The following is a 12788-nucleotide window of genomic DNA, read 5'->3' as shown; positions in this document are numbered from 1 at the left end:
GATAATTTCCTAACCAGACATAGTTTTGAAACAGGCACTTTTTGTTCCGTTGCCTGATCTTCATTTTTTTTTGGGGGGGGGGTGTCTGAAAGCACCCTCATGCTTTACGTGGTCAGACAATTTCACCCCATCTAAAATGGGAATCAACTTTACCCAAAACGTCAGCTCTGCTGGCCAGCATCACCTCTGTCTTGCCTGGATTCAGTTTCAGCCTGTTCTCTCCCATCCATTTGACCACTGCACTGAGGCACCAGTTGAGAACAGAAACAGCAGCATTTGGGTGCTCAGTCAAAGAAATATAGAGGTGAGAGTTATCAGTTTGTTGATGACACCCAACCGAAAGCTCTGGATGATCTAATTTAGCAGCCTTTCATAGATACTAAAACAACATGGTTGTTTTGTTGGGGGAATGTATGGAGCCCCGGGGCACATTATACTCTAGAAATCCCCCTACAATGTGGGTATCTGTATGATTTTCTCCAACAAGGAAAATACTAACATTTTAGATAGGGAAAATGGTGTTGGGAGGGGGAGCTTAAAGCTTATTGGTATCAGGCTGTGGCATGCCTGATATTCAGAGAGGAAAATACAGGGTTCCACATGCATTAGTTACTCCTGCTTTTATTGGGAGTTGATCCACAAACATTGGAATTGACTTGAACATAGTTCTTCCACACGTCTGCCCTTCCTGTGCATTTTTACGATTGTGGAGTCAGTTTATTTTCTTCCACACATGGCTTAAGTAATGACTTAAATAATGAGGATTTCTAAGGGAGGGTGCTGTCATTATTGGTGGCATCAGAGGATCCCGTTTTTTGTTTTTTTTTAAACAGACCTAAATGTTAGTTTAAGTAGGTTCTCTGAATTCCCAGCTTTAATTTAACAAAAAGTCTCTAGCCCTTTCCCTTGTGGAGATCTCCCTTTTCCATTATATCTCCATGAAGGAAAAGGACAGAGACTTACTTTTAAAAAATGAAAGCTGGAAATTCAGAGAAACTCAAACTATCATTACAATGCTACAGCATTATATTGATATTTTAGGGCCATTTTTAAAATTGAAATCACTGTCTTGGGGGAGCTAGGGAGTGGTTTAACAATGATGATGGTCCAATCATTAAAAAGTAGGCTGGAAGTTGGTGGGGGTCAGCAGGACAAAGAAAACTAATAGAAACATTACACACTAGGAAAAAGCCAACTCAAAATCAACTTCCAGAAAAACATTGGGGTAAAAGTGGTATCTGATGGGGGGGGAGGGGAAAAATCCAAAGTGAAAAATAAAGGTACAAAAATGCATGTGGAAATCAGGGGATAAACCAAAGCTGTATGGAGCCAGAACCAATGAAAAAACCCACATGGAGAAGTTTACTGGGAAACCTGTTTCACTATGATATTCATATCATTTTGCTTTACTATAGACAGAGGAAACGAAAAAGGGGCATGACACAGGGCTGCTGTTTTCAGTGGTAGCTGTGTAGTTCTAGTATCCATATTGATCAAGCTTTGTTTTCTTTTATTGGTTTCCCTCAAATAAACACAGATGGAAAAGTTTACTAGACAAATCAGGAGAGGAAAGGCGATATGGGGAATATGTTGTATTGTTGCTAGAGTGGAAAGAAACAAAACCCTCTTTTGTATGTTTACCATCTGTTAGCAATTCTTGGGAGCTCAGCAAATAACATGGTATGTAGTAGGTTTGCATTTAGTAACACCAATATTACAGAGGGAATAATTAAGAGGAACTCTGACATACAGTAAAGTATTGCTGTACATTGCCCTGGAGACATTGGTTATCTTCAGTGTATATAAACAAACAGCTGCTATACTTCATGGCAGCTCTTAACTTAAAACCTCCCACAGATTTGAAGGCCATTTATGCAGGGGAAATTTGTGCTGGGTTTGCTGCTCAGCGGACGCACATTTTTCTGATCTGAATTCTCAAAACTGTATTCATGGAGGCTTGTTGCCCCAAAGATCTTCCAGGAGTACCGTGCATTCAATCATCCATCCCCAGCAAAATACTGAGCTTTGGAATCCCTCCCCTCTGACAATGCTGCTTTGTTATTGGCTGTAGTGTATTCTTTGAAATATGCCACCAGACCCGCCAGCTTTGCAGCAGGATTCTTGCATTTGTAATTAACCACATGGTCATTTTACAGCCAAAGCAGAGGCAGGTCTGGAAACCCACACACACACACACACACACCAAATTGTTTCAAGTTTATAAGAACAGAAAAACACTGGCAGGTTCATTTCCATTGCATCTTTCCATTGGTAATCACTCACAAATAGAAAAAAGAGTTCCATGCCTTTAAGAGGATGCTTGTGTGTATATGTGAGGAGGAAATCTTCCCAGCTGTGTTCACTCCCGATATCAGGGATTCATTTTACCAAACAAAGCAGAGAATCACACGCAGGATACAAGCCTGTTATTTTTTTTGTCTGCCATATTTATTTTAGCCATAAAATGATGCATCTATAAATAGAAATTAAGACAAGAGAAGCCAAGGGGAAAACCCAGTGCTCCTCCCTCCCTGTTATATCGGTGGTTAATTGCCTGAATTGGTGGGGGGGGGACGCTGTGTCTTTCCCTCGGCTGCTGTTGTCGTCATTTCTATTTAAAGATTAATTATTTTGTTGCTAAAATAAATATGGCAGACAAAAAAAATTAACAGGCTTGTGTCCTGCGTATGATTCTCTGCTACTTGGCTCAGTTAAAAAAAGTACCCTGAGATCAGGAGTGAACACAGCTGGGCAGATTCCCACCCCCCCCCCACACACACACACGCATGCATCCTATTTAAGGCATGAAACCCTTTTTTTCCTGCTTGCGAGTGATTGCTAACAAAAATAAGGCAAGGGTGGGTAGAGGGGAATGGGGGGGGCATGGAGCATCATTTTACAGCCAAAGCAGAGAAGGAACCCACTCCCCACCAATTTGTTTCTGACCATCTCAAAGTAGGGGTCTAGCACCAGTAAACTTTAAAGAACTCTGGTTGTTGAAATGGACCAGAAAGGTCACATATGAGGTGTGTGTGTGGGGGGGGGGGGAATACCTGACTCCATTCCCAAGATCTTAAAACATGCTACCAAAAATCACCAAAATGGCCTCAAGGGGGAGAGGGTTTGAAGGGGGAGGGACAAGTGGGAATGGGCATGAGGAAAGAAACCCTAAGTTAACACTATTCACAGGAATTGCCTCGATCAGCTTTGCTTTGGGATCGAGGCAAAATTTAAATTCGTGATAAAATAGGTTCCTGAAACCATGGGACAACTGCGAGGCAACTGCAAAGTGACTTCTGAAGGTCGAAAAAATCATGAATAACTCAAAAAAAGCCTCGAAGCAGTCCCATGGGGATCATGAGGCTGATAACGAAGCATAAATGATCAAAGAGTTTGAGGGCAAAGTGCAATTTCTTTCAGCCATTCAATCAAAGTAAACAAAGAGAGATCAGTCAGCTTTGCTTTTAGTGTTTATTCATTGTTTTAGTTTGGAGGACAGGATTCACAAGCAGTTTTTCACATTTAATTAACTATCAAGCTTCATTCACAAAGGAAGCTAATACTGTTGTTGGTAACTGCCACTTTACCTCTTCAAATGGTTGTTCCTACCCATAAATCCTTACTCCTCTGTCTCATGCACATGCAAAGATCGACACAATTACCATGTAATGAAATTTTCATTCTACATACCTGTGGAGTTAGTTTCCCAACTCTCTGGGTTATTGGCTCATTCATCACAACTTCTATTTTGCAGGCATCGTTCTTGCTGGGAATGGAAAACTGCAGGTCTTCTTGAGACAGGAAAACAGACTGACCCTTCATCACTTTCACCCCATGGTTGACATTGACAAAGGAGGAGAAGATGCCTCTCAGATTAAGTGCAAAGAGCAAAAGGAGCCAGCTGTTTTCCAAAACCTTCATAGTGTTAGCCACAATGAAAAACCCTTACAAAGGAGGTGTTGTCTCAGTCTTTCCAGAGAAGCTTCACCATATAATCAAGTGCACCAGACTAGATGTGTTCTATTAAGGATATGTCCTTCATAATGAAATCTGGACAAGGCGGCCTTTCAGAGTGCCTTCAGGATAATCAGGTCATGAATGAACTCCAGCATTAAGAATAACAAGCACGTCTGTTAAAATCTGAGAAGAGAGGGAGAAAGAATTTTTTTTAAAAAAAGGTAAAGCACCATCATCACAAACAACATTCTCATAGTCGTATTTCAGATCAGTTAGGCTGACCAGAGGCTGCCCTGGATAGCCCAGGATAGCCTACTCTTGTCAGTTCTCAGAAACTAAGAAGGGTCAGCCCTAGTTGGGATTTGGATGGGAAATCACCAAGGGTCCCAACACAGAGGCTGGCAATGCTAAACTACCTCTGAATGGCTCTAGCCTTGAAAACCCCACAGGATCACCATAAGTCAGCTGGAAAAATAAAAATAAAAAAAGGCTGGCGAGACATAGCAAGTCTAAGGGATATAGATCTTATGCAGATTGTTGAAGCTTTTTCCCTAGAATGCTCAGCACACAGTGTTAGAATGCGACATCTCAGAGGTGTTTTGCATGTTACAGGAAGCAGGAACAGTCCAAATTTTTTGGTGAAGAAAATCTGACAGGCACCCTTCATCCCTCAGATCACACACTCATATACTTACTCACACACAGTGGCAAAAATACAATAACCTATATAACTGACAATTTTCTGCCTGTTAATTTTTTCTCTGAGGCAGGTTACTTCATTCTGCCTAATGATACGGCGGACCCTGAAAGGAAGTAATGAGAGAGATGGTTACTGATTCACACTTCCTCTTGGTTTCCAAGAATCTGTATGGCACATTGTCCTGAAAACTCCTGGTGTAATGAATTTAATCCATTTGCAGTGCTGCAGTAATCCATTAGTGGGTTTCAACACATTATTTAGGAATTACTGTTTTTCTTGAATCATATAGTGGAAGGGAGCCCAAACGCCACCATGCCAACTTCGTACACAAGCCCACAGAATTGCAAGCCTCACCAAAATATTTTATTCATCTGTTTATTCATGCATGGCACTCCAACACCCAAGGTAAAGGTAAATTATTTTCCTCTTTATAAAAGCCCCCCTGCATGGTTGCACAATCTAACACAACCTCCTAATTAATAGCAGGATTAGTTACCCACTACAGCTGGACATCTGGCAATAACTAAGAGAGTAGCAGATGTTAATGTTGGGAAGAAGCAAAGCTGGGGTACTGAATACTTGAGCTTAATACTTGAGTTTGGGACACAAAGAGCATATTTGGCTAACAGCATCCGCAGTAACAACTTCAGCCATGTTCCAAAAGCAATATGACTACCAGTGGAACTACTGATTAATTAAATGTATTGACAATTTCAATGTCTAAAGAAAGAAACTGTATTTATTCATTTTAAATATTGGTATGCTTGCTGCTTTTTCAGAGATCTGCCTAAGACAGCACAGAAAATAAAAACAAAATCATTAAAATTAACAACCATTAAAAATTTAGCAGGCTACAACTACATAAAACCCCACAAGCACACATGTTATAAAGGAAGCCTAATGTCTCATTCTCTCCCACTCCATAATTTGTAGTACAATTTACCACATGTCCTGATGTCACTGAGCATTTCCCCATGAGTCATTGATGTAGGCCCTGACCTGGATGGCCCAGGCTATCCTGATCGCGTCAGATCTCAGAAGCTAGGCAGGGTTGGACCTGGTTAGTACTTGGATCGGAGACCACCAAGGAATACCAGGGTTACTATGCAGAGGAAGGGAATGGTAAACCACCTGGTGTGGAGAGCCAGCGTGGTGTAGTGGTTAAGAGTGATGGACTCTAATCTGGAGGACTGGGTTTGATTCCCCACTCCTCGACATGAGCAGTGGACTCTAATCTGGTGAACCAGGTTTGTTTCCTCACTCCTCCACATGCAGCCTGCTTAGGTGACCTTGGGCTATTCACAGTTCTCTCAGAACTCTCTCAGCCTCACCTACCTCGCAAGGTGCCTGTTGTGGGGAGGGGAAGGTGATTGTAAGCTGCTTTGAGACTCCTTAAAGGTAGCAAAAAGCAGGGTATAAAAACCAACTATTCTTCTTCTTTTCTGTTAGTCTCCTGCCTTGAAAACCCTACTGGGTCCCCATAAGTCGACTGCGACTTGACAGCACTTTACACATATACAATAGTGTGGCATGGTGGGGAAATGGGGGATGCATATGTGAAGGAAAAGCACCCTGCTTTCCTTCTCTGAAACACTGGTTCAGGCTTCAGGCCTGGTATTCTCTGATATTAACCTTTGGAGCATTAAACATTGAGGGGCCTGGAATAACAAGCCGGCTTCTCACAAATCACAGTGGAATGTACTTTCGTTTTAAGAAGTACTCCTTAAAGGTCTCAAGGTTGGAGATAAACAGCTGCCCTGATTTTACAGCCATCGGGGGGCAGCACCAACGATTTATCTCCTTGACAACGAATGGGCCCATTAAGCGTTATCTCTCAGTTTGAGTCTTCCCAGGTGTCCCGCATAACTGCAGAATGCGGGTCAGCGGTAACACTCGTGACTGAGAGATGACCTGACAAATTAATTCAGGGCTGATTGGGATTCTCGCCATTTTATTGGCTAAGATGGCCATAGGCCGCTAAGATGGAGGGAATAAAATGAGCCCTGTTTGGACTTAGAAGTATGGAGGCTTTTGGGATGCGCGGGCGCATCCTGGAGTCTTTCATCACCATTTGCTTTGTCCCATAGAACGAATCTATGCTTGACTGAGGAGACCAGCATGCTGACACCCAGATGCTAACTCGTGGACTGTGGTAACTCTTTTGCATCTCCAAAAGCTTTGCCAATTTGCCTGATTGCCTAAACCTAAGCCAATTGCCTTTCTGATGAAATGTGTAGTTAGATTATTGAAGCTTTCTTGTTTTATATGCTAACCTGCCTCACGTTTGTCTTTCTGTAACGAGCACAAACTTTTGAATAAACTTCTAGTTTATTATATTTGCTGTGTCTAGTGGTTTCTGTGGTTTTCCCAAGCCTGAATCCTAGTGCCTAGACTGGCTTTGCCCATGCTATCTTTTGTGTAAACTTTTTGGACAGTGTGAACCACTCTGACCAAGTCTCAGCTTGGCAGAGAGACTCACCCTGTATTTGGAGCTTGGTAAGGGTTGCTCTGAGCCCTTTGCCTGGAGGCTCAACCTTTTGATTCAGAGCTGGTGGCAGCGACCCGTTCAGCTCAAGGCGGAAGCCTGGAGTTGAACGTTTTGTTTTGTAGAGTACCCCAAACCTAAACAAAGGGAGCCCAGCTGGTGGAGACCGGTTGGCGCTCTCTCTTTGACAGCATAGTGTAATGATTTTAGAAAAAGAGGTCCATTACATCACACATCACAAAGGTGAATGGGGAACCTGCATGACAGTTTCCCCCTTTTATATTCTGTAATCAGTAAGCTACCCACAGCAGCTCTAGTAATAAATCATTGCCCAGCCCAAAATTACCTGTATCCTAAAACTTGAAGAGACAGAGTAGAGACCATTCAAATAAGCATGTAGCATGACGTGATTACCATGACAATGAATGGATGAACAGAGTGTCTGAGCTGATTCTACAGCAAAGCGTTGTTTGGGATGACACTGAGTCCTATGAAAAATTATATTTGTGGCATTTTATCTATCATGGCATACATCCAGACAAGCAGTTCACCACTGGACATTCTGATATTAAAGTGATGAACAATCTGTCAGAGAAATTACAAGCAACCATGATGAGGAAATCATACTTCCTGTATTAAAATCCAGGTTGTAAAAGGACAAAACATTCAAGCATCTTTGTGGTTTTAGTCACAATGACTGGAATGAGGAGACCATTTCCCAAGAATCCTTACAAATCACCCACTCAGCTAACTGAAATAAATACCCTTTGAAAGCCTTGGGGTGTCTTTAATTATAAAATAGTGAGCAAGCCACAATGTTTGATCCCACACTAAAGTTTTATATGCAGTTAAACCAATACCTCTTTTCTCTTTAAGACATACTTCACACAGCCTTCTAATCACGCATAGGTTGGCAGTTTGCATTGTACAAGCCTTGTTTAATTTCCTATTTACAATTCCTACTTAATGCTTAAAATAATGATTAAAGTACAGTTCTGAATGGAAAGTATGGCGTTTTAGAAAGCATATTCTCTAATCGAAGAAAAACAAAAAGAAGAAAATATTCTTGTGGGTAAGCAAAAAAGAGAGTAAAAAAATCAAACAGGCTTTAATTGTTTTTGTGGGTAACCATCCTAGGTCTAATTAGTTAAATGGTACAATATTTGTTTCAAGAGGTCTACTTTTCTAAAAACAAATATATATGCTCTCAGACATTGGCTTAGATCCACTTGGGTATTTCAGCAGGCCAAAGGGTATCTTGTCTTCCCCCTCTTGCAGCAGCCCCAAATGCACCCTCAATCCTGTTCCTGGGGTTCCTTATCCCCCAAGAATATAAGATTTTAGAGGCCTTTCACATTAACATTGGAGTAGGGACGAAGAAAGTTGTGCTCTATGAGTGGAAATCCTTCTGCCCATGGAAAACTCTTGTGAATCTAAGCCATTAATCACCTTTACATGTTAAAGAAGTATAACTGAAAGATGAATGATCCAATCTCATCTCCTTTTGAATACCAGTGCTGGAAGGCAACATTTGGGGATGGTTTTGGCTTCTGTGCCCTGTTCCTTGGCCCTTCAGGGCAATTGGTTGGCTGTGTGTGAAACAGGATGCTAAGTTAAATCCAGCAGGGCTCTTCTTATGCAGGTAATAGTTATGAATCAGTGCTTAATGGAACTGTATTACACCACCCTGAATTCTAAGGCAAAAGAATGACATAAAGTAATAAAATTAAACCATAATACAGCAATTTATTGTAAGGTACAGACAAAGACCTGGATGGCCCAGGCTAGCCCAATCTCATCAGCTCCCGGAAGCTAAGCAGCATCAGCCCTGATTAGTACTCAGATTGAAAACCATCAAGGAAGTCCAGGGTTGCTATACAGAGGCAGGCAATGACAATCCACCTCTGTTCATCTCTTGCCTTGAAAACCCTACAAGGTCGCCATAAGCCAGCTGCAACTTGATGGCACTTTCCATAGGGTTGCCAGATCTGGGTTGGAAAATACCTGGAGAATTTGGGGGTGGAGCCTGGGGAGTGTGGGGTTTGGGGAGGGGAGGGACCTCATCAGGGTATAATGCCATAGAGTCCACCCTTCAAAGCAGCAAGAGGAACTGATCTTGGTCATCTGGAGATCAATTGTAATAGTGGGAGATCTCCAGGTGCCACCTGGAGGTTGACAACCCTTAACTTTCCACTACCATGGAGAGGAAGCACATGTGTTCATTGGTGGTCTTCATACTTACAAAAGAACTGTAATTGGCTGACTGGATCACAGGATATACCAACCTGGTCATAAGGGATGTACAAGGGTACATGAGTCTTGTGAGGACAGTGTTCCCTCCAGCCTGCTTGGCACAAAGCAACCCAAAAAGCAACCCTAGCCTGAAAGGGGTGTTTTTACTGGGGAGAGCTTTTTCAGATACATATGTCAAGTACAGAAAAGTCTGGGGCTCAATGAGATCATTACAAAAATTCTTTTTAAAAAAAGTTTGCAAAGTTATCTAAAGAACAAACGAAGTACAGCTGAGTATAAAAAGACAGCATTCAGAAGAACTATCCACTTCACAAGCTTAAAATCTAAACACACAGCCCCATGATGGAAAAGGAGAGATAGTGGAGGGAGAAAAGCATTAAAAGTCTAAAAACTAAGGAAAACCATTTTGAATAAGCCCAGAATAACAAGCTCCCAGTTTAAAAAAACATGCAAAATTCAGAGCCTCGTGGGCAGTTTAGTTCTCAAAAAGGTTCTCCATGATGTTGCACTGGCTGTTCACATAGGGTTGCCAGTTTTTAAACTGGGCCTCTAGCTTTACTAACAGTTTGATCTGCAGCAAACAACAGGTGATGTCATTTACTTCCACACTATGAAAATCTTCCACTACTCATGTTCACACATTAAGCCTCTGTATAAATCTTTAGATTTGTTGGCAGCCCTATACATATATACCCTCCATGCTGCAGTGTCTTTGGGGAAAAAGCACAGACTCCTTAGATCTGCATAGATGTTGCATGATTACACTTCCAGAAAGAAATGAAGTCCTGACTCTGAACAGTGTATATATTTATACTGATTCAGTTTGTGCGCATGTGTAAATGAGCATGCATGCATGTAAGTGGGGGTGTTGAAGAGAAGGAGCAGTTGGATCCTTCAGCTGTTTTTTCTACCTTTACAAAGAACAGTGAAGAGATGTTGTAGAAGCAGGTGCTTATTACAAAGTTCCTTTGTTTAGCTCTTCGTCCAGCATGTTCTGACCTTGTTCATTTCCCAAACAGAGAGAAATTTGCTAGCCAGCCAAGGAAGTCAGACTTTCTCTCTGGCCAGAAGCAACCTGAAACCTGATTCTGCTCAGCCTGCCAGGAATTCCACCAGACTCTGGAACAACGAGAGCATATTAAGATCATAAAGCCTTGAGAAATCTGTTTTTTTCCCCTATTCTTTGTAACATCTGGCCTGCCTGATGAAGAGTTCAGGGGATCTCAAAAGCTTGCATATGGTTCTGTGTCATTGGGCTGATCCTAATAACGGATTGTGGACTTGGATTTTTGGATCTCTCTGTCCCGTCTGATTACATTCACTAATGACTTTCTCTGTGTTGACATCAGGCCTCACATTATTAATCCTGCCCAGAGCAGATTCCCTTCTAAAACCAAATGCAAAAGCACTCCACAATGTAGACTAATTTTTTTTTTTTACCCCTTCAGTATGTGGATAAAAGACAAAAGATTTCTGTCTTTCCCAAAACAATTAGAGCTGCATTGGGATAAATGCATGAAGAAAACTTAGGTTTACTTATTCCCCATTGAAACCATGGACCTGTTTGTAGGGATTTTATGAGGGAGCTTTGACTTGTGGTTTATGGCAGGATTGGTGAGATTCACTGATATCCATGACATGGACAGCAATTTGTTGACTTTTGAGAAAATAACAACAACGACTGCCCCAGATAGAATCCCATTGTTTCAGTATTTTCAGCTGAGACATGGTATTCAATGTATACTCGGGTTGCCAACCTCCAGGTGGTGGCTGGAGATCTCCTGGGATTACAACTGATCTCCAAGCAATAGAGATCAGTTCACCTGGAAGTTCACTCTGTGACATTATAACCCTTGACCATGAATAACAGAAAAAGTGCCCACTCACTCCGCCAGTATGTTCCCCACTTAAAATGAATCTGCTAACACAGCCTGGGAAGATGCAGCAATACGTCCCCATACTCGAAGAGCCCCTTCAACGGAGGGCATTTATGTTAGCTTTACTCAATTCCTTTCCATCTAAGGTTCTATACGGAAGATTCACCAAAATTCCCTTTAACAAGAGACTTTGTCCGTGCGAATGAGCCAGCCAGATGCCCTACAACACATTATCTTAGAGCGCTTTCTGCATGATGAACCCCACAAAAAAGTTTATACTACCTTTAATCAGCAAACTGATTGCCCCTTACAGAACAAACATATGCCAATTTTTGCTGAATGATTCTGAGACTGATGTTACGGTGAAGGTGGCGGAGTTTTGGGTGGAAGCGGTTAAGGTTAAGACTAAACCTAATTTTAATTTGATATGTAACATATAGTCTGTCTGTCTGTTTGTTTCATTTAACTTACCCATTATTTAATGTATGCTTTTATGTCCTGCCCAGCCATTTGTAAACATATTCAGCAGTGACTGGACAAACTACATTTCATATGGTGCTGTTTCATTAAGAACGCTGGATAGTGCATATTGGTATTAATAAGCAATTGACTGCTGATCAAATCTTGATATATATCTTAGTCCTTGATTACACAGTTCAGGTGGCATCAAAAGCAACCTACAGGAACAAGGCAGGGTTTAACAGGGTTTCTTCTATCAGGAACCCAGTCATTCAGTGAGCTGTGTTCCATACAACACTGGTGTCTTGACCAAGGCATAATGTTCTACAGCTTGTGGTAAGAACTAAGGCACTATATAAATACATGTTTGTACAAAACAATCCTGATCTAGATACTTATCACCGCATACAGGGAACAGAGCTTAGCTTATAGTTATATCTTAAACAAATTCAGGTAAATTGTGGGTACTGGAGAACAGTGACAGAAAGCTTTGAATCTGAAAGGGACAGAAGACTATGCTTAGAGTAGTGCTCTAGGATTAGAACATAAACATAAGAACACAAGAACATAAGAAAAGCCATGCTGGATCAGACCAAGGCCCATCAAGTCCAGCAGTCTGTTCATACAGTGGCCAACCAGGTGCCTCTAGGAAGCCCCAAACAAGACGACTGCAGCAGCACCATCCTGCCTGTGTTCCACAGCACCTAATATATTCAGCATGCTCCACTGATCATGGAGAATAGGTAGGCATCATGACTAGTATCCATTTTAACTAGTAACCATGAATACCCCTTTCCTCCATGAACATGTCCACTCCCCTCTTAAAGCCTTCCAAGTTGGCAGCCATCACCACATCCTGAGGCAGGGAGTTCCACAATTTATGTATTGTGTGAAGAAATACTTCCTTTTGTCAGTTTTGAATCTCTCACCCTCCAGCTTCAGCAGATTACCCTGTGTTCTAGTATTATGAGAGGGAGAAAAGCTTCTTCCTGTCCACTCTCTCCAAACCATGCATAATTTTATAGACCTCTATCATGTCTCCCCTTAACCGCCTTCT

General features: G+C 41.7%; 1 protein-coding gene across 1 annotated transcript in view; it reads right to left on the bottom strand.

The window, feature by feature from the left end:
• LOC130492895 (FRAS1-related extracellular matrix protein 1-like) overlaps positions 1-3921 on the bottom strand; it is a 90188-nt gene extending 86267 nt beyond the window's left edge. The window contains exon 1 of the mRNA XM_056866660.1: positions 3691-3921. Within this exon, the coding sequence (XP_056722638.1) occupies positions 3691-3921 (231 nt within the window). The remainder of the gene's footprint in view (positions 1-3690) is intronic.
• Positions 3922-12788: the final 8867 nt, after the last annotated feature.

This window comes from Euleptes europaea, unplaced genomic scaffold, assembly GCF_029931775.1.
Source record: "Euleptes europaea isolate rEulEur1 unplaced genomic scaffold, rEulEur1.hap1 H_1, whole genome shotgun sequence".
NCBI lineage: Eukaryota > Metazoa > Chordata > Lepidosauria > Squamata > Sphaerodactylidae > Euleptes > Euleptes europaea.
Note: the sequence above shows the minus strand (reverse complement) of the source record. Positions and strands in the feature narration are given on the sequence as shown.